The sequence below is a fragment of the Piliocolobus tephrosceles genome, chromosome 4, assembly GCF_002776525.5.
Source record: "Piliocolobus tephrosceles isolate RC106 chromosome 4, ASM277652v3, whole genome shotgun sequence".
Classification (NCBI taxonomy): Eukaryota; Metazoa; Chordata; class Mammalia; order Primates; family Cercopithecidae; genus Piliocolobus; species Piliocolobus tephrosceles.
In genome coordinates this window covers 119,136,863-119,157,642 of record NC_045437.1, presented here as the reverse complement: position 1 = coordinate 119,157,642, position 20,780 = coordinate 119,136,863, and the positions used below count along the sequence as shown (strand labels likewise).

Here is a 20,780-nt window from a genome sequence, read left to right as displayed (position 1 = left end):
CAGCCTCTGGCCTTCAGACTTTTCCAGGCAAGAGTTGGGAAGCATTGGCCAGGTATGGTGGCTCACACCTGTAATCCCAGCACTCTGGGAGGCTGAGGTGGGTGGATCACTTGAGGCCAGGAGTTCAAGACCAGCCTGGCCAACGTGGTGAAACCCTGTCTCTACTAAAAATACAAAAATGAGCTGGGAGTGGTGGTGCATGCCTGTAGTCCCAGCTACTCAGGTGGCTGAGACAGGAGAATTGCTTGAACCAGGAAGCAGAAGTGGCAGGTGAGCCGAGATCGCACCACTGCACCCCAACCTGGGCAACAGAGCGAGACGACAAAAAAAAAAAAAAAAAAAAAAGAGTTGGGAAGCGGACTCTGCACTCCCTTAACTCCAGGAGACACAGGTCACGTTTTCCAGATCTCTCTCAGCATCTTTTGCTCCAGTACAGGACAGCACTTCGGCTAATGGAGCCTTCTGACTTGACTTCAGGTCCAGGGTAGGAATAGCCCTCACCTCTAAGCCAGTAACTCCTTCCGAAGAACTCCTCTGTCTCCTCAGATCAGTCTCCTCAATGACTCTCCTGGTTACTCTTCTTTATGGTCTGGAGATATGTAATGAACTATATGCCATAGGATGGGTTAGCAACTTCTAGTAGGTTCTGCTTGATTGGTGCACTTTAGAAAGAGGGAGACGGGTCAGCTATTTTCCTCAGACTGGAGACTGAACCGGGAGCCTGAGATAATCAGTAAGACCCCATTTAACATTCTGTAGGTTCTTCATGCTACCCATAGAGGGGGCCATACAGCGCTCTTCTGCATTCTTATCATAACTTAAAGGGAAATTTCCATAATGTCCAGAGCCTTGATGTCCTGCAAATGAAGGAGAGGAATGTCCTCTAGTTTCTTGCAGCAGGAACCCACTTAGGTGGCACCAACCTGGTTCCAGATGGAACAGTATATCTATAAAGGAAAAGTGTTGGGCGCGGTGGCTCACGCCTGTAATCCCAGCACTTTGGGAGACTGAGGCGGGTGGATTACCTGAGCTTGGGAGTTCGAGACCACACTGACCAACATGGGGAAACCCCATCTCTACGAAAAATACAAAATTAGCTGGGCATGATGGTGCATGCCTGTAATCCCAGCTACTCGGGAGGCTGAGGCAGGAGAATCACTTGAACCCAGGAGGTGGAGGTTGCAGTGAGCCGAGACCGTGCCATTGCACTCCAGCCTGGGCAACAAGAGTGAAACTCTGTCTCAAAAAAAAAAGGAAAAGTGACGGCATTTACATCCTAAATTTGAAGAATCTGATTCTGTTGGCAGCTCGTACCATTGTTGCCGTTGAAAACCCTTCTGATTCTGCAGCCAATTAAGCTGACTGAGTTCCTTTCTTTATGGGGGCCCAGTGTGCAGTCGCTGCAAACAGCAGCTTCCTTGGTAGTGTATGCAGCCTGTTTATTGTATGGGTTGCTCTAAGGGACCTTGGAGACAGGTGATGGATGTTCAAGTTTCTGACTTTGCACTACCCCAGTGTAGGCTCCGAACAGGAATGCGAGGTGCCTTTGGAAAGTCCCAGGGCACTGTGGCCAGGGTTCACATTGGCCAAGTTATCATGTCCATCTGCACCAAGCTGCAGAACAAGGAGCATGTGATTGAGGCCCTGCGCAGGGCCAAATTCAAGTTTCCTGGCCACCAGAAGATCCACATCTCAAAGAAGTGGGGCTTCATCAAGTTCAATGCTGATGCATTTGAAGACATGGTGGCTGAGAAGCGGCTCATCCCAGATGGCTGTGGGGTCAAGTACATCCCCAGTCGTGGCCCTCTGGACAAGTGGCGGGCCCTGCACTCATGAAGGCTTCCACTGTGCTGCCCCCTCTTAATATTCACCAATATGTTCTACTTCCTGTCCAAAAAAAAATTAAAACCCTTCTGATGTCAGTCTCATATCCTCCTGGAATCCTGGTCAGTGGACTGAGCTAAGCTTTGCTGCTGCCACAGGAGCCACTCCTATTGCTGGCCACTTCACTCCTGGAACCTTCACTAACCAGGTCCAGGCAGCCTTCTGGGAACTGCATCTGTTGGTAGATACTGATCCCGGCGTAGCCACTGGCCTCTCACAGAGGCATCTTATGATAACCTACCTACCATATGTCTGTGGAACACAGGTTCTCCTCTGCGCTGTGTGGATATTTCCATGCCATGCAACAATGGAGCTCTCTCAGGGGGTCTGATGTGGGGAGTGCTGGCTAAGGGAGTTCTGCATATGCCTGGCACTGTCTCCTGTGAACACCCACAAGAGGTCATGCCTGATCTCTGCTTCTACAGAGACCCTGAAGAGATTGAAAAGCTCATACCTGTAATCCCAGCACTTTGGGTGGCCAAGGCAAGTGGATCATGAGGTCAGTAGATGGAGAACATCCTGGCTAACACAATGAAACCCCGTCTCTACTAACAATACAAAAAACTAGCCAGGCGTGGTGGCACATGCCTGTAGTCCCAGCTACTTGGGAGGCTGAGACAGGAGAATCACTTGAACCCGGGAGGTGGAGGTTGCCGTGAGCCAAGATCGTGCCACTGCACTCCACACTCTAGCCTGGGTAACAGAACAAGACTCCGTCTCAAAAAAAAAAAAAAACAGAAAAGAAAAGAAAAAAAAGAACAGGCTACTGCTGAAAAAGCTATGACCACAGACGACAGAGGAATTTCAGATTTAATGGTGAATGGACTGCTCCAGCTCCTGAGTTCACTGCTACTCAGCCTGAGGTTGCACACTGGTCGGAGGCATGCAGGTACCCAGTGTCTATCCAGCAGTTCTCTACTGAAGACGTGAAACGCTCAGCCTGCTATGGAAGACTGACCTGCAGCTCCCATTCCTCAGGCCACTAAATGGGTAGGAACAACTACTGTGTGGTCTTAAGCTGTTCTTCCACAAGCTTTTTTTTTTTTTTTTTTTTTTTTTTTTTTGAGATGAAGTCTTACTTTGTCAGACTGAAGTGCGATGGTGCAATCTTGGCTCACTGAGACCTCTGCCTCCCAGATTCAAGTGATTCTCATGCCTCAGCCTTCCAAGTTGCTGGGATTACAGACGCCTGTCACCACGCCTGGCTAATTTTTCCGTAGCGTTAGTAGAGGCGGGGCTTCACCATGTTAGCCAGACTGGTCTTGAACTCCTGACCTCAGATGATCCACCTGCCTCGGCCTCCCAGAGTGCTGGGATTACAGGCATGAGCCACTGCACCCAGCCTCGCAGACTCTTAAGCAACATGAAAATAAGATTGATGGAAAATAAACATTAGTTTCTAAAAATAACAACAGAGGCAGGCAGATCTCCACCAGGGGTGTGGATCACTTGAGGTCAGGAGTTTGAAACCAGCCTGGCCAATATGGTGAAACTCTGTCTCTACTAAAAGTACAAAAAACTAGTTGGGCGTGGTGGCACATGCCTGTGGTCCCAGCTACTCCGGAGGCCGAGGCAAGAGAGTCACTTGAACCTGGGAGTCAGGGGTTGCAGTGAGCCAAGTTCGCACCACCGTACTCCAGCCTGGCAAAAGAGTGAGACTCCATTTCAAGAAAAAAAAAAAAAAAAAAAAGAGACAAGTTCCCCAAAGCTGGAACCTAGCTTTTCACAGTGCTCAGAACATAGTTAGTATTCATGTAACGCTATGATTCCCCACTGGGAAATTTTAGAAGAAACTGCAACTTCAAACCTTAGATTAAAAAGCAACTGTCTTGCTGGGCACAGTGACTCACATTTGTAATCCCAGCACTTTGGGAGGTGAAGGGGAGCCGATCACCTGAGGTCAAGAGTTCAAAACCAGCCTGGCCAACATGGTGAAACCCCGTCTCTACTACAAAAAACAAAACAAATCAAAACAAAACAAAACAAAACCACGCACACACACAACGAAAATTAGCCAGGCGTGGTGGTGGGTGCCTGTAATCCCAGCTACTTGAGAGGCTGAGACAGGAGAATCGCTTGAACCCAGGAGGTGGAGGTTGCAGTGAGCCAAGATTGCATCACTGTCCTGGGTGACAGAACGAGACTGCGTCTCAAAAACAAAAACAAAAAACGACAATCTTAAACTAATGTGTTTGACTAAGATGGATAACAGGGATTGGATTTACACTTCCACTTTAAACAACTAAAAACTTGACAAAATATATGAAATAAGTGTTTTCAGACATCACATAGTCAGCACAGGGCAATTACGCTTGAGAGGGGAAACAGATGATGGCCCGGCTGAGTTCTAGGAGCGTTTCCAGGCCACAGCAAAGGGAGCGGGGATGTGTGGAGCCTGCTTGTCTCCCTGAGTTGAGGTAGTGTTGGGAGTTTGGGGAGGCCCAGGTGGCTAGCGTTTGCAGGGCAGAGTACTGGGGAGGAGAGAGTTACACACAGAGAGACCCAGACAGCTGCAGAAGGCTCCCTTCAGTCTTCAACTGAAGATGAATCAGCAAAGGAATGTATAGAAACTGTCAGGCCTCTGAGCCCAAACTAAGCCATCATCATCCCCTGTGACCTGCATGTATACATCCAGATGGCCTGAAGCAACTGAAGATCCACAAAAGAAGTGAAAATAGCCAGGTCCTGCCTTAACTGATAACAGTCCACCATTGTGATTTGTTCCTGCCCCACCCTAACTGGTCAATTGACCTTATGACAATATACCCTCCCCGCCCTTGCAATAATATACTTTGTGATATTCCCCCGCCCTTAAGAAGGTACTTTGTAATATTCTCCCACCCTTGAGAATGTACTTTGTAAGATCCACCCCCTGACCCCCCAAAAATTGCTCCTAACTCCACCGCCTTTCCCAAACCTGTAAGAACTAATGATAATCCCACCATCTTTTGCTGACTCTCTTTTCAGACTCAGCCCACCTGCACCCAGGTGATCAAAAAGCTTTATTGCTCACACAAAGCCTGTTTGGTGGTCTCTTCAGACGGAGGCGTGTGACAGAAACCACTTGAGGCTGGCCGTGGTGGCTCATGCCTGTAATCCCAGCACTTTGGGAGGCCGAGGCAGGTGGATTACCTGAGGTCAGGAGTTCGAGACCAGCCTGACCAACATGGTAAAACCCTGTCTCTACTAAAAATACAAAAAAAATTAGCCAGGAGTGGTGGCGGGCACCTGTAATCTCAGCTGCTTGGGACGCTGAGGCAGGAGAATCGTTTGAACCCGGGAGGCGGAGGTTGTGATGAGTCGAGATTCCAGCCTGGGCAATAAGAGTGAAAACTCCGTCTCAAAAAAAAAAAAAAAGAAAAAGAAAAAGAAAAGTAACCACTTGAAGCTGGAGAAAGAATCCCCTCAAAAGAATCATCCCTAGAACTCACACAGGGCTGGGGATCGCTCACATTCCCACCAGGCAGAGCAGGAACACCTCATCCTGTCCAGGGCATCCAGTAGAGTACTCAAGAGTTTTTGCCTCAGAAATGGTGAGAAAACTGGCTCTAGATAATAGGCTGCTTTAATTCCACCTAATGAAACTGAAAAGCAAGATTCACAATGAATCAAACTCATTCTGAGAATCTTAACTGCGTGACAAAACAAATCTCAATAGTTTTTTTTTTTTTTTTTTTTTGAGATGGATTCTTGCTCTGTCACCCAGGCTGGAGTGCGGTGGCATGATCTCAGTTCACTGCAACCTCTGCCTCCTGGGTTCAAGCCATTCTCCTGGCTCAGCCGCCCCAGTAGCTGGGATTACAGGTGTGCGCCCTCACGCTTGGCTAATTTTTGTATTTTTCAGTAGAGACGGGATTTCACCATGTTGGTCAGGCTGGTCTCAAACTCCTGATCTCAGGTGATCCACCTGCCCTGGCCTCCCAAAGTGCTGGGATTATAGGCGTGAGCCACCGCGCCTGGCCAACTTGATAGTATTTTTAATTTAATTTTTAAAGACAGGGTCTCACTCTATCACCCAGGCTGGAGTGCAGTGGCTTGATCTCAGCTCACTGGAGCCTTGACCTCCTGGACTCAAGAGATCCTCCTCAGCCTCCAAGTAGCTGGGTAGCTAGAACTACAGGTGCATGCTACCTCACCTGGCTAATTTTTTTTTTTTTAATTTTAGTAGAGATAGGGTCTCACTATATTGCCCAGGCTTGTCTTGAACTTCTGGGCTCAAGCTATCCCCTGCCTTGGCCTCCCAAAGTGCTGAAATTACAGGAGTGAACCACCATGCTGGGCAGTATTTTTTTTAAATACAAGAATATTCAGCACTCGGCCAGGCATGGTGGCTCACGTCTATAATCCCAGCACTTTGGGAGGCCAAGGTGGGCTGATTACTTGAGGTCAGGAGTTTGAGACCAGCCTGATCAACAGGGAGAAACCCCATCTCTACTAAAAATACAAAAATTAGCCAGGCATGGTGGGACGTGCCTGTAGTCCCTACTACTTAGGAGGCTGAGGCAGGAGAATCCCTTGAACCTGGGAGGCAGAGGTTGCAGTGATCCGAGGCTGTGCCACTGTACTCCAGCCTGGGCAATAGCGGGAGACACCATCTCCAAAAACAAACAAACAAACATTCAGCACTCATCAAGGTAAAACTCACAATACCTGGCACCCTGGCATCTAATCAAAACTTACCTGATGGCACCGGGCGCGGTGGCTCACACCTGTAATCCCAGCACTTGGGGAGGCCGAGGCAGGTGGATCACGAGGTCAGGAGATCGAGACCATCCTGGCTAACATGGTGCAACCCCGTCTCTACTAAAATACAAAAAATTAGCCAGGCATGCTGGCGGGTGCCTGTAATCCCAGCACTTTGGGAGGCCGAGACAGGCGGATCTCGAGGTCAGGAGATTGAGACTATCCTGGCTAGCATGGTGAAATCCTGTCTATATATACAAAAAATTAGCCGGGCGTGGTGGCGGGCACCTGTAGTCCCAGCTGCTTGGGAGGCTGAGGCAGGAGAATGGCGTGAACCTGGGAGGTGGAGCTTGTAGTGAGCTGAGATCGTGCCACTGCACTCCAGGCTGGACTACAGAGTGAGACTCTGTCTCAAAAAAAAAAAAAAAAAAAAACTATCTGGTCGCAAAGAAGGAGAATACGACCCATAAGGAGGATAAAAATCGGTCAATCGAAAGAGACAGAAAGCGCATCAGGCCGCACCTTCCAGAACCTCGCTGAGGTTTGCTTTCTCCTGGTTTCCTCCTCAAACTCCAACTGCAAATTCAACAATCCAAGGACAAGTGGATTGCTCTCACCATGACCAGAATTCCCCTGGGATCCGTGCTTGGCAGAGGTGCCACCTCCTGAACCCAGACAGGAATTGATGATCCAAGGAAGGTGCTTCCGGGTCCTGAAGAGGGCTCCTGGACCACCAGCCCCTGAGCTGGCAGCCCCACAGTCCCCACCGCGCCTGTCCAGACCTTGTGGGCCCTGGGTGCTCAGGTGTGGTTTAGTGCAGCACTGCTTGCTGCTCCTGTCACTGCCGCCTCAGCCACATAGATTCAGCTGGTATTGGCACCTCTCTGTTTTTGTGTGCGTCTGTTTCCTGGCAAGGTTGATCACTCGGCATGTCCGAATACTGCCTACATCATCTCATGGCACATGCATCCTGCCCACATGTATGAAACGAAGCAGAGGATATATTGTGAACACTGGTGGTCTTGGCTTCTTGTGTTGGTGACATTGTCCCTAGTATAGTATTTCCTATTGTTGTTACTATTATTATTGAGTTGGGGTTTTGCTCTGTCGCCCAGGCTGGAGTACAGTGGTGCCATCATGGCTCACTGCATCTCTAAATCCTGGGCTTAAGGGATTCTCCTGTCTCAAGGTCCCTAATAGCTAGGACTACGGCTGGTGCCACTACACCTGGATAATTTTATTTATTTATTTATTTATTTATTTATTTATTTATTTATTTATTTATTTTTTGAGACAGAGAGTCTCACTCTGTTGACCATGCTGGAGTGCAATGGAACTGCAGCCTCTGCCTGCCGGGTTCAAGCGATTCTCCCGCTTCAGCCTCCCGAGCAGCTGGGATTACAGGTGCCTGCTACCATGCCTAATTTTTGTGGGTTTTTTTTTTTTTCTTTTGAGACAGAGTCTCGCTCTGTGGCCCAGGCTAGAGTGCAGTGGCGCGATCTCGGCTCACTGCAAGCTCCGCCTCCCGGGTTCACGCCATTCTCCTGTCTCAGCCTCCCGAGTAGCTGGGACTACAGGCGCCCGCCACCACGCCTGGCTAATTTTTTGTATTTTTTAGTAGAGACGGGGTTTCACCATGTTAGCCAGGATGGTCTCGATCTCCTGACCTCGTGATCCGCCCGCCTCGGCCTCCCAAAGTGCTGGGATTACAGGCGTGAGCCACCGCGCCCGGCCTTTTTCTTTTCTTTTCTTTTTTTTTTTAAGCAGAGACAGGGTTTCGCCAAGTTGGCTAGGCTGGTCTCAAACTCCTGACCTCAAGTGATCCACCCACCTTGGTCTCCCTAAGTACTGGGATTACAGGCGTTAGCCACCGGGCCCAGCCTATTTTTTTATTTTTTGTAGAGACAGGGTCTGGCTATGTTGCTCAGGTTAGTCTTGAACTCCTGAGCCCAGGCATTCCTCCCAACTTGGCCTCCCGAAGTTTTGGGATTACAGGCATCAGCTACTGTAGGCTGTTATTTTGTACTGTCCAAAATTTTAACTTTCCAACTACTCAAAGTTGTTGAACTTTTACTTCTTTCTTTCTTTCCCTTTCTTTCTTTCTTTCTCTCTCTCTCTCTCTCCTTCCTTCCTTCCTTCCTTCCTTCCTTCCTTCCTTCCTTCCTTCCTTCCTTCCTCTCTCTTTCTGTCTCTCTCTCTCTTTCTTTCTTTCTTAGACAGTTTCCCTCTTGTTGCCCAGGCTGGAGTGCAATGGCATGATCTTGGCTCACTGCAACCTCTGCCTCCTGGGTTCAAGTGATTCTCCTGCCTCAGCCTCCCGAGTAACTGGGATTACAGGCATGTGCCACCATGCTTGGCTAATTTTTGTATGTTTAGTAGAGATGGGGTTTCTTCATGTGGGTCAGGCTGGTCTTGAACAGCCAACTTCAGGTGATCTGCCCTCCTCAGCCTCCTAAAATGCTGGGATTACAGGCGTAAGCCACAGTGCCCAGCCTGAACTTTTACTTTTATGTAATATCTTCAGTTCTTAGTAAGAATCCTCTACATTTGGGATAAATGTTGTCTTTTGTTTTCAACTACTTTTTCTTTGGCTTTCTCTCTCTCTCTCTCTCTCTGTATTCATGTTTTCTTAGTCCATCTGAATTGTTGTGTCGGTTTTCCATGTGAATTTCCAGTTACCTCCGCAGTATTCATTTCAGAATGCTTCCTTTTTGTGCTACTTTTTGATATCTATTTTCTCATACAGTAAACATCTTTTTCTGGTAAAAACAAACAAACACAAACACAAACAAAACACACACACACAAACATACTCAGATATAACACAAATGATGGCCGGACGCGGTGGCTCATGCCTGTAATCCCAGCACTTTGGGAGGCCAAGGCAGGCGGATCATGAGGTCAGGAGTTCAAGACCAGCCTGGCCAATATGGCGAAACCCTGTGTCTGCTAAAAATGTAAAACATTAGGTGGGTGTAGTGGTGCCCGCCTGTAGTCCCAGCTACTTGGGAAGCTGAGGCAGGAGAATTGCTTGAACCCAGGAGGTGGAGGTTGCAGTGAGCTGAGATTGCACCACTGCACTCCAGCCTGCACAACAGAGCAAGACTTCTCAACAAAAAAAAGGGAAAGAAAGAAAGAGAGAGAGAAAGAAAGAATACAAATGATAAAATTAGCAGAAAGAGACAATAAACAGATATTATATTATATATGGTCAAGAACGCAGAAAAAAAACAGGCATTAAAGGAAAACATGAATGATGTAAAAAAATAAACAAACAAAAAAACCAAAACTCTTAGGGATATACCTTGGCGTGGGTGGTGCATGCCTGTAGTCCCAGCTACTTGGGAGGCTGAGGCAGGAGAATCACTTGAACCCAGGAAGTGGAGGTTACAATGAGCCGAGATTGTGCCAATGCACTCCAGCCTGGGCAACAGAGTGAGGCTCTGTCTCAAAAAAAAGAACTTTCAGAGATAAAAAGTATGTGTAAGATAATGAGAGGTCGGGCACGGTGGCTCACGCCTGTAATCCCAGCACTTTCGAAGGCCGAGGAGGGCAGATCACGAGGTCAGGAGATAAAGACCATCCTGGTTCACATGGTGAAACCCCATCTCTACTAAAAATACAAAAAATTAGCCGGGCGTGGTGGCAGGCTCCTGTAGTCCCAGCTACTTGGGAGGCTGAGGCAGAAGAATGGCGTGAACCCAGGAGGTGGAGCTTGCAGTGAGCGAAGATCACGCCACTGCACTCCAGCCTGGGCGATGAAGTGAGACACCATCTCCAAAAAGAAAAGATAATGAGAAATACACTGAATGGGATTAACAGCAAATTACCTAATAAACAAAAGAAGATTCATGGAACATAGGGATATAGTAAAATAGAAGTTATCAAAAATGAGCCGGGCGCGGTGGCTCAAGCCTGTAATCTCAGCACTTTGGGAGGCCGAGGCGGGTGGATCACGAGGTCAGGAGATCGAGACCATCCTAGCTAACACGGTGAAACCCCGTCTCTACTAAAAATACAAAAAATTAGCCGGGCATGGTGGTGGGCGCCTGTAGTCCCAGCTACTTGGGAGACTGAGGCAGGAGTATGGCGTGAACCCAGGAGGTGGAGCTTGCAGTGAGCCAAGATCTCGCCACTGCACTCCAGCCTGAGCAACAGAGTGAGACTCTGTCTCAAATAGTATATAAAAAAAAAAAAAATTATATAAATATATATATATATATATAAGTTATCAGAAATGAAACATTGAGAAAAAAAAAGACTGAAGAAAATAGAGTATCAGTGAGCTATAGGACAAATCAAATATCCCAATGTATGTGGAGCTGGAATCTCTTAGGAGAGGAGGTAAAAAAGGGAAAAGGAAATATTTTAGTATTTTAAATAATAATGGCTTCAAATGTTCTATATTTAATGGAAACTATATGTCCACAGATCCAAGAAAATCAAAGGACCCCAGACAAAAGAAACATGAAACTATACTATATTTTACTGTATAATATATATACTATATATTATAATCAGATTGCTTAAAATCAGGAATAAAGAGAAAATCTTAAAAGTAATCAGAGAAATAAGACATTGCATAGAGAGGAAAAAATATTAAAATGACAGCTGACTTCTTGTTAGAAGAAGAAAATAAAGCAAGCCAGAAGACATTGGGGCAACATCTTTAAACTACTAAAATAAAAAAACTTCTGCCAGGCGCGGTGGCTCACTCCTGTAATCCCAGCACTTTGGGAGGCTGAGGAGGCGGATCATCTGAGGTCAGGAATTCAAGACCAGCTGACAAACATGGAGAAACCCCACCTCTACTAAAAATACCAAATTAGCCTGGTGTGGTGGTGCATGCCTGTAATCCCAGCTATTTGGGAAGTTGAGGCAGGCGAATCACTTGAACCTGGGAGGCGGAGGTTGCAGTGAGCCAAGATGGCACCATTGCACTCCAGTCTGGGCAACAAGAGCAAAACTCCGTCTCAAAAAGAAAAAAAGAAAAAGAAGAACAAAGTAAGAAGAAAGAAGAAAGAAAGAAAAGAAAGAAAGAAAGAAAAAGAAAGAAAGAAAGAAAGAGAAAGAAAGAGAGAAGAAGGAAGGAAGGAAGGAAGGAAGGAAGGAAGGAAGGAAGGAAGGAAGGAAAGGAAGGAGGAGAGAAAGAAAGAAAGACTTCTAAAGAAAAAACAAAAAACCAGAGACTAGGTGTGGTGGCTCACGCCTATAATCCCAGCACTTTGGGAATCCAAGGCAGGAAGATTGCTTGAGCCCAGGAGTTTGAGACCAGCCTGGCCAACATGGAGAAACAATATCTCAATAACACATACAAAAATTAGCCAGGTGTGGTCTAGCGCACACCCATAGTCCTAGCTACTGGGGATACTGAGACGGGATGATTGCTTGAGCCCGGGAGGTTGAGGCTGCAGTGAGCTGTGATCACACTCCAGCCTCGATGACTTGTAAGACCCTGTCTCAAAACAAGCAAACAAAAAAACAGAGGATATTTTGATATTTTTTGTCCTTTGGTTAGGGAAAGATATTTTAAGATATTTTAGACACTACATCAAAAGCATGATCCATATGAGAAACAGCCTGATAAATGAGATTTCATAAAAATTAAAATCTTCTACTCTTCAAAAGACAGTGTTAAGGAAATGAAAAGACAATTCATAGTCTGGGAGAAAATATTTGCAAATCACCTAGATGATAAAGAACTTGTATCCAGAATATATAGACCTCCCAAAACTCAATAATGAGAAACCAATAGCCCAACTTTTAAAAATGGGCATAAAAACCTGGTGAGATGGTTCAAGCCTCTAATCCCAGCTACTAAGGAGGCTGAGATGAGAGGATTACTCCAGGCCAGGAGTTCCAGACCAACCTGGGCAACCTGGGCAACATAGTGAGACCTCGTCTCTTAAAAAAAAAAAAATGGTGTGGGGGAGAACGGAGGGCCGGGCGTGGTGGCTCACACCTGTAATCCCAGCACTTTAGGAGGTCTAGGAAGGCAGATCACAGTAGGTCAGGAGTTAAAGACCAGCCTGGCCAACAGGGTGAAACCCCGTCTCTACTAAAAATACAAAAATTAGCCAGATGTGGTGGCAGGCACCTGTAACCCCAGCTACTTGAGAGACTGAGCCGAGGGCATTGTTCACTTAAGGTCAGGAGTTCGAGACCAGCCTGACCAACATGGTGAGACTCCATCTCTACTAAAAATAGAAAAAAATACAAAAATTAGACGGGCATGGTGGCACATGCCTGTAATCTCAGCTATTCGGGAGACTGAAGCAGGAGAATTGCTTGAACTCGGGAGGCAGAGGTTGCAGTGAGCTGAGAAAGTGCCACTGCACTCCAGCCTGGGTGACAAAGCAAGACTCCGTCCCAAAAAAAAAAAAAAAAAAAGAAGAAGAAGAAGGCAAAAGATTTAACAAAAGGAGGCAAAAGATTTAAACAGACATTTCACCAAAGATGTTCTGTGAATAGCAAATAAGCACATGAAAACACGCTGACCATCATTAGTCGTTAGGGAAATGCAAATTAAAACCACAATAAGATGCCTCTGCACACATAATAGATCGTCTGAAATGAAAATGTGTTAGTGAGGATAAGGATGTGTAGGAACTAAAACAATCACACATGGCAATTTACTGTAAAATGGTACTACAACTTCAATAACTTTGGAAAACAGTTTGGCCATTTTACTTTTTCTTCTTCTTCTTCTTCTTTTTTTTTTTTTTCTTTGAGACAGTCTCACTCTGTTGTGCAGGCTGGAGTGCACTGGTGCGATCTCGACTCACTGCAGCCTCGACCTCCCAGGCTCAGGCAAGAGCTCAGACAATCCTCTCGCCTCAACCTCCTGAGTAGCTGGGACCACAGGCATGTGCCTCCACACCTAGCTAATTTTTTGTATTTTTAATAAAGACCGGGATTGGCTATCATGCCTCTCAGGTTGAAGCAATTCTTAAGCCTCAGCCTCCTGAGTAGCTGCATTTACAGGTGTGCACCACCAGGCCTGGCTAATTTTTGTATTTTTAGTAGAGACGGGGTTTCACCATGTTGGCCAGGCTGCTTTCAAAATCCTGACCTCAAGCGATCCACCTGCCTTAGCCTCCCAAAGTGCTGGGATTATAGGTATGAGCCACCACGCCTGGCCTCGGCTCTGCAATTTCTTAAAGAGTTTAATATGGGCAGGCGTGGTAGCTCACACCTGTAATCCCAGCACTTTGGGAGGCCAAGGTGGTAGGACTGCTTCAGCCCAGGAGTTGGAGACCAGCCCGGGCAACATAGTGAAACTCTGTCTCTACTAAAACTACAAAAAATCGGCAGCATGCGGTGGCAAGTGCCTGTAGTCCAGGCTACTCAGGAGACTGAGGTGGGAGGATTTGCTTAAACCCGGGAAGTCAAGGCTGCAGTGAGCAGAGATTGCACTGTAGCACTCCAGCCTGGGCAACAGAGGGAGACCTTGTCTTAAAAAAAAAAAAAAGAAGAAAAGATTTTAACATAGATGTCCCAGATGAACCACTTTTTCACCACTACATGTTTATTCAAGAAAAATCAAAGCAGATGCTTGCATATAAACATTGTCCACAAATATACATAGAAGCTTTTTAGGTGAAAAATATTTATTTTTCCTATTTATTTTTAAATTGACAAATTAACGTATATATATATATTTATATTGTACAACAGGATGTTTTAAAATATGCATACATTGTGGAATGGTTATTAACCATTAACAAATTCAATACTTAACATACTTATTATTTATTTGTGGTGATATGGTATAATATGAAATATATTTGGTCTTTGTGCCAGTTCCTGTCACCCTGTCACAGAGAAGTTCCTAAAACCCTTGGAATTTTCTGAGTGATAGGAGTGCATTTTGAAATTCACAATGAGCATTTTTTGTGGATTTTTTTTATTTTAAATTTTTATTTCAATAGGTTTTTAGGAAACAAGTGGTGTTAGCAATCTTTTTTTATTTTTATTATACTCTAAGTTCTGGGATACATGTGCAGAATGTGCAGGTTTGTTACATAGGTATACATGTGCCATGGTGGTTTGCTGCACCCATCAACCCATCATCTACATTAGGTATTTCTCCTAATGCTATCCCTCTCCTAGGCCCCCCCACCCCTTGACAGGCCCCAGTGTGTGATGTTTCCCTCCCTGTATCCATGTGTTCTCACTGTTCTACTCCCACTTAGGAGTGAGAACATGCGGTGTTTGGTTTTCTGCTCCTGTGTTAATTGGCTGAGAATGACGGTTTCCAGCTTCATCCATGTCCCTGCAAAGGACATGAACTCATCCTTTTTTATGGCTACATAGTATTCCATGGTATACATGCGCCACATTTTCTTTATCCAGTCTATCATTGATGGGCATTTGTTTTTTTTTTTTTGTTTTTTTGTTTTTGTTTTGTTTTATTTGTTTGTTTGTTTTGAGATGGAGTCTTGCTTTGTTGCCCAGGCTGGAGTGCAGTGGCATGATCTCAGCTCACTGCAACCTCTGCCTCCTGGGTTCAAGTGATTCTCCTGCCTCAGCCTCCTGAGTAGCTGGGAGTATAGGGGCATACCACTACACATGGCTAAGTTTTTGTATTTTTAGTAGAGACGGGGTTTCACCATGTTGGCCAGGCTGATCTCGAACTCCTGACCTCAGATGATCCACTCACCTCAGTCTCCCAAAGTGCTAGGATTACAGGTGTGAGCCACTGTGCTCTGTCTCTTTTTTTTTTCTTTTAAGACAGAGTCTAGCTCTGTTGCCCAGGCTGGAGTGCAATGGTGCCATCTCAGCTTACTGCAACCTCCACCTCCTGGGTTCAAGTGATTCTCCCACCGCAGCCTTAGGCTGGCCTCTAACTCCTGAGCTCAAAGTGCAGGGACTACAGGTGTGAGTCACCTTGCCAACCAAGGCCATTTTGATCACACTTGAGTTTACGATAATGAGGTGGGTGAGGATGGGGCCCCTAGATAGCCTCAGGATAGGGCTGGCCACCAGAAAGACCAAGAGATTAGAGGATTGGAACTTTCAGCTCCACTGACTGATGTCTGGGAAGAGGTGGGAGACTAGGCCTTATAAAAACTCTTATTTTTTGTTGTCATTTTTTTGAGACTGAGCTTTGCTCTGTTCCCCAGGTTGCAGTGCAATGATGTGATCTCGGCTCACTGCAACCTCTGCTTCCTGGGTTCAAGTGATTCTCCTGCTCTGTAGCAGGGAGAATCCGAGTAGCTGGGATTACAGGCATCCGCCATCATGCCCAGCTAATTTTTGTGTTTTTGTAGAGATGGGGTTTCACCATGTTTTCTAGTCTGGTCTTGAACTCCTGAACTCAGGTGATTCACCCGCCTCGGTCTCCCAAAGTGCTGGGATTACAGGCATGAGCCACTATGCCCGGCCATGTTTTTAAATTAATAAAAATTTTAGGGACCCAGTGCAGTGACTCATACCTGTAATCCCAGCAAGTTGGGAGGCCGAGGTGGGTGGATCCGTTGAGGTCAGGAGTTCAAGACCAGCCTAGCCAACATGGTGAAACTCTGTCTCTATTAAAAATACAAAAATTACCCATGCATAGTGGTGCCTGTCTGTCATCCCAGTTACCAAGGAGGCTGAGGAAGAATTGCTTGAACCTGGGAGACGGAAGTCGCAGTGAGCTGAGATCGCACCACTGCATTCCAGTTTGGGCAACAGAGCAAGACTCCATCTCAAAAAAAAAAAAATTAATTAAAAATAAAGGGTTTTTTTTTTTTTTTTTTTTTTTTTTTTTGTAGAGACGGGGGTCTCAGTAGTTGCCCAGGCTGGTCTTGAACTCCTGGGCTCAAGTGATCCTCCCACATGAGCCTCTCAAAGTGTTGGGGTTACAGGCATGAGCCACTGCTTCTGGCCAAAGCCTCATAAAATCTGTTGAACAACACTTGATGGGCCCGGTGCTGTGGCTCACACCTGTAATCCCAGCACTATGGGAGGTCAAGGCGGGAGGATCACCTGAGGTCAAGAGTTTGAGACCAGCCTGGCCAACATGGTGAAATTCCATCTCTACTAAAAATACAAAAATTCGCCCAGTGTGGTGGTGCACCTCTGCAATCCCCACTACTTGGAAGGCTGAGGCAAGAGAATCACTTGAACTCAGGAGGCGGAGGTTGCAGTGAGCCAAGATTGCGCCATTGCACTCCAGCCTGGGCAACAGAGTAAGACTCCATCTCGAAGAAAAAAAAAAAAAAAAAAAAGCTGGGCACGGTGGCTCATGCCTGTAATCCCAGCACTTTGGGAGGCCGAGGCAGATGGAATGCTTGAGGTCAGGAGTTCAAGACCAGCCTGACCAACATGGTGAAACCCCTGTCTCTACTAAAAATACAAAAATTAGCTGGGCATGGTGGTGGGTGCCTGTAATCCCAGCTACTCTGGAGACTGAGGCAGGAGAATTTCTTGAACCTGGGAGGTGGAGGTTGCAGTGAGCGGAGATTGTGCCATTGCACTCCAGCCTGGGTGACAGAGTGAGACTCTGTCTCAAAAAAACAAGCAAAAAAACTTGATGCGCTGAGTAAAAGCATCCATCGCCAGGAGAGTGGCACACCCCATCTCCGTGAAGACAGAAGCTCCTATGTTGATGACCTACGCTTTCAGACCTCACCCCATGTACTTCATATGGTGGTTCATCTGTGTCCTATTTATTTATTCATTTATTTTTTGTTGATACAAATTTGGTGTACATATTTTGGAGGGTATATGTGATAATCTGATACATTCATGTAATCAAATCAGGGTAACTGGAATATCCATCACCTGAAATATTTATATTTTCTTTATGTTGGAATATTCAAATTACTTTTTCTAGCTAATTTGGAATGTACCATCAATTAATGATAACTATAATCACCCTACTGATCTACTGAATGCTAAGTGGTCTTACTTCTTGTATCAAAATGTATTTGTACTCATTAATCTACCTCTCTTCATCACTCCCTTCCTCCCATCTGTGTCTTTTTTTTTTTTTTTGAGATGGAGTTTCGTTCTTGTTGCCCAGGCTGGAGTGCAATGGCGCAATCTTGGCTCACCGAAACCTCTGCCTCCCGGGTTCAAGCAATTCTCCTGACTCAGCCTCCCGAGTAGCTGGAGTTACAGGCACGCACCACCATGCCTGGCTAATTTTGTATTTGTAATAGATACAGGGTCTCTCCATGTTGGTCAGTCTGGTCTCAAACCCTGGACCTCAGGTGATTCGCCCATCTCGGCCTCCCAAAGTGCTGGGATTACAGGCGTGAGCCACCGTGCCCGGCCATCTGTGTCTTATATAATGTCTTTTTTGTTTGTTTGTTTGAGACAGAGTCTTGCTCTCTTTGCAGGCTGGAGTGCAATGGTGCAATCTCGGCTCACTGCAACCTCTGCCTCCCAGGTTCAAGTGATTCTCATGCCTCAACCTCCCAAGTAGGGGCCTGCCACCACGTCCAGCTAATTTTTTTTTTTTTTTTTTTGAGATAGAGTCTCACTCTGTCTGGCCCAGGCTGGAGCGCAGTGGTGCGAATCTCGGCTCACTGCAGTTCTGGCCTCCTGGGTTCAAACGATTCTCCTGTCTCTGCCTCCTGAGTAGCTGGGACTACAGGCATCTGCTACCACACCCAGATAATTCTGTATTTTTAGTAGAGATGGAGTTTCACTATGTTGGCCAGGCTGGTCTCGAACTCCTCAGGTGATCCACCCGTCTCAGCCTCCCAAAGTGCTGGAATTACAGGCATGAGTCACCGTGCCTGGCCTAGTTTTCGTATTTTTACGAGAGACAGGGTTTCACCATGTTGGCCAGGCTGGTCTTGAACTCCTGACCTCAGATGATCCTCCTGCCTCAGCTTCCCAAAGTGCTGGGATTACAGGCATGAGCCACTGCTCCTAGCCTGCTCTACAATTTATAACAGCACAAGACTAGAAACAACCCAAATGTCCATTAATAAGGAGCTGGTTAAATAAACTAGAGTATATCCACACTATGCAGCTGTAAAATAGAAAATGCAGCTGTAAATGTGAGAAAAAAACTCTATATGCTGCCATAGAGTGGTGTCTACAATATGTTGCTAAGTGAGAGAAAAGAAAAAAGAAAATGCAAAGCAATGGAGTATTGTATATTACTCGTTACCTAAGAAAGCATTTCCTAGCTCTATCCATTGAAAAACACTAGAAAAACAACCAATGCAATAGCAATGAGTGCTTTTCAAAACCAGAATGTGATCTCTAATGCCACTTCCCACTGAAAGGAACCAGAGTCCTTAAAGAAATGGCTTAATCTATGATGGGGCAGAAAATGTACAAGGTGAACCTGGAATTATTATTTTTTAATGGAAAGCAAGTTTGTTAGGAAAGTAAACGAATAAAGAATGGCTACTCCATAGGCTGAGCAGCCTGAATCTGGAATTTTTATGTTTTATTTATCTATTATTTACAGGCACGGTGGCTCACGCCTGTAATCCCAGCATTTTGGGAGGCCGAGGTTGGCGGATCACGAGGTCAGGAGTTTGAGACCAGCCTGGCCAACATGGCAAAACCCTGTCTCTACTAAAAATACCAAAAAAAAAAAATTAGCTAAGAGTGGTGGCAGGCGACTGTAATCCCAGCTACCTGGGAGGCTGAGGCAAGAGAATCGCTTGAACCTGGGAGTTGGACGTTGCAGTGAGCCGAGTTTGTGCCACTGCACTCCAGTCTTGGGTGACAAAGCAGGACTCTGTCTCAAAAAAAAAAAAAAAAAAAAAAGAGAGAGAGATGAGGTCTTGTTATGTTGCCCCGGCTGGTCTCGTACCCCTGCCCTTAAGGGATCCTCCTTCCTGAGTCACCTAGCTGGGATTATAGGCAGAATCCACAAAGCTCCATCTGAACCTGGAATATTTTATCATACCAGAATGTAAGAAAGCTGTCAGAGATTGCTGGAAGTATTTCACAAAAAACATCAATGCCAAATTGAAAGAGCTCTCATTGCCACAATGAACCATTTGAGTACCAAAAAATCATTATTAAAACAAATTGAAACATTAGCTGTAGTAAAACACATGTGCAGATAAAGATACTAAAAAAAAGTAGTCACCTTTGGAGACACTTAGGATTCCACCTTATTCTGAAAACAAGGAAATAAAGGGAAAGACTCAATCATTTTCCTGCTTTTCTTGTACAAATTATTTCTATTTATTTATTTATTTTTTGAGACAGTGTCTTTCTCTGTTGCCCAGGAGTGCAGTGGCTTGATCATGGTTTACCACAGCCTTGACCTCCCCATCTCAAGTGATCCTCCCACCTCAGCCTCCTGAGTAGCAGGGACCATATGTGTGAGCCACGCAATGAATTTTAAAATTTTTGTAAAGCTGCTGGGCGCGGTGGCTCAAGCCTTAATCCCAGCACTTTGGGAGGCCAAGACGGGCGGATCACGAGGTCAGGAGATCGAGACCATCCTGGCTAACATGGTGAAACCCCGTCTCTACTAAAAAATACAAAAAACTAGCCGGGCGAGGTGGCGGGCGCCTATAGTCCCAGCTACTCGGAGACTGAGGCAGGAGAATGGCATAAACCCGGGAGGCGGAGCTTGCAGTGAGCTGAGAACCGGCCACTGCACTCCAGCCTGGGCGACAGAGCGAGACTCCGTCTCAAAAAAAAAAAAAAAAAAAAAAAAAATTTTTGTAAAGCTGGGGTCTCCCTATGTTGCCCAGGGTGGTACAAATTATTTTTGGCCAGGCATGGTGGCTCACACCTGTAATCCCAGCACTCTGGGAGACCAAGGTGGGTGGGTTGCTTGAGCTTAGGAGTTCAAGACCAGTGTGAACACGGTGAAACCGTCTCTACCAAAAATACAAAAAATTCGCTGGGCATGGTGTCCTGTGCCTGCAGTCCCAGCTGCTTAGTAGGCTGAAATGGGAGGATCACTTGAACCTGGGAGGCGGAAGTGAGCCGAGATCGCCCCACTCTACTCCAGGCTGGGTGACAGAGTGAGACCCCATCTCAGAAAGAAAACTGTTATTTTTTTTGAGATGGAGTTTTCGCTCTTGTGGTCCAGGCTGGAGTGCAATGATGCAATCTCGGCTCACTGCAACCTCCGCCTCCCAGGGTCAAGCAATTCTCCTGCCTCAGCCTCCCAATTACAGGCATATGCCACCGTACCCAGCTAATTTTTTTTGTGTTTAGTAGAAACAAGGTTTCATCATGTTGGTCAGGCTGCTCTCAAACTCCCGATCGCAGGTGATCCATCTGCCTCGGCC

At 46.1% G+C, this 20,780-nt stretch overlaps 1 protein-coding gene and 1 non-coding gene across 2 annotated transcripts; both read left to right on the top strand.

Moving 5' to 3' along the window:
* Positions 1-1,343: 1,343 nt before the first annotated feature.
* On the top strand, positions 1,344-1,478 carry LOC111547240. The gene has a single exon (XR_002733062.1). It is a non-coding gene; the product is annotated as a small nucleolar RNA SNORA70 (small nucleolar RNA).
* A 1-nt stretch (position 1,479) lies between these two features.
* LOC111547149 (60S ribosomal protein L10-like) lies at positions 1,480-1,902 on the top strand. The gene has a single exon (XM_023218783.2). The coding sequence runs from the start codon at positions 1,480-1,482 to the stop codon at positions 1,834-1,836; it is 357 nt and encodes a 118-aa protein (XP_023074551.2). The 3' UTR covers positions 1,837-1,902.
* The last annotated feature ends 18,878 nt before the right edge of the window (positions 1,903-20,780 follow it).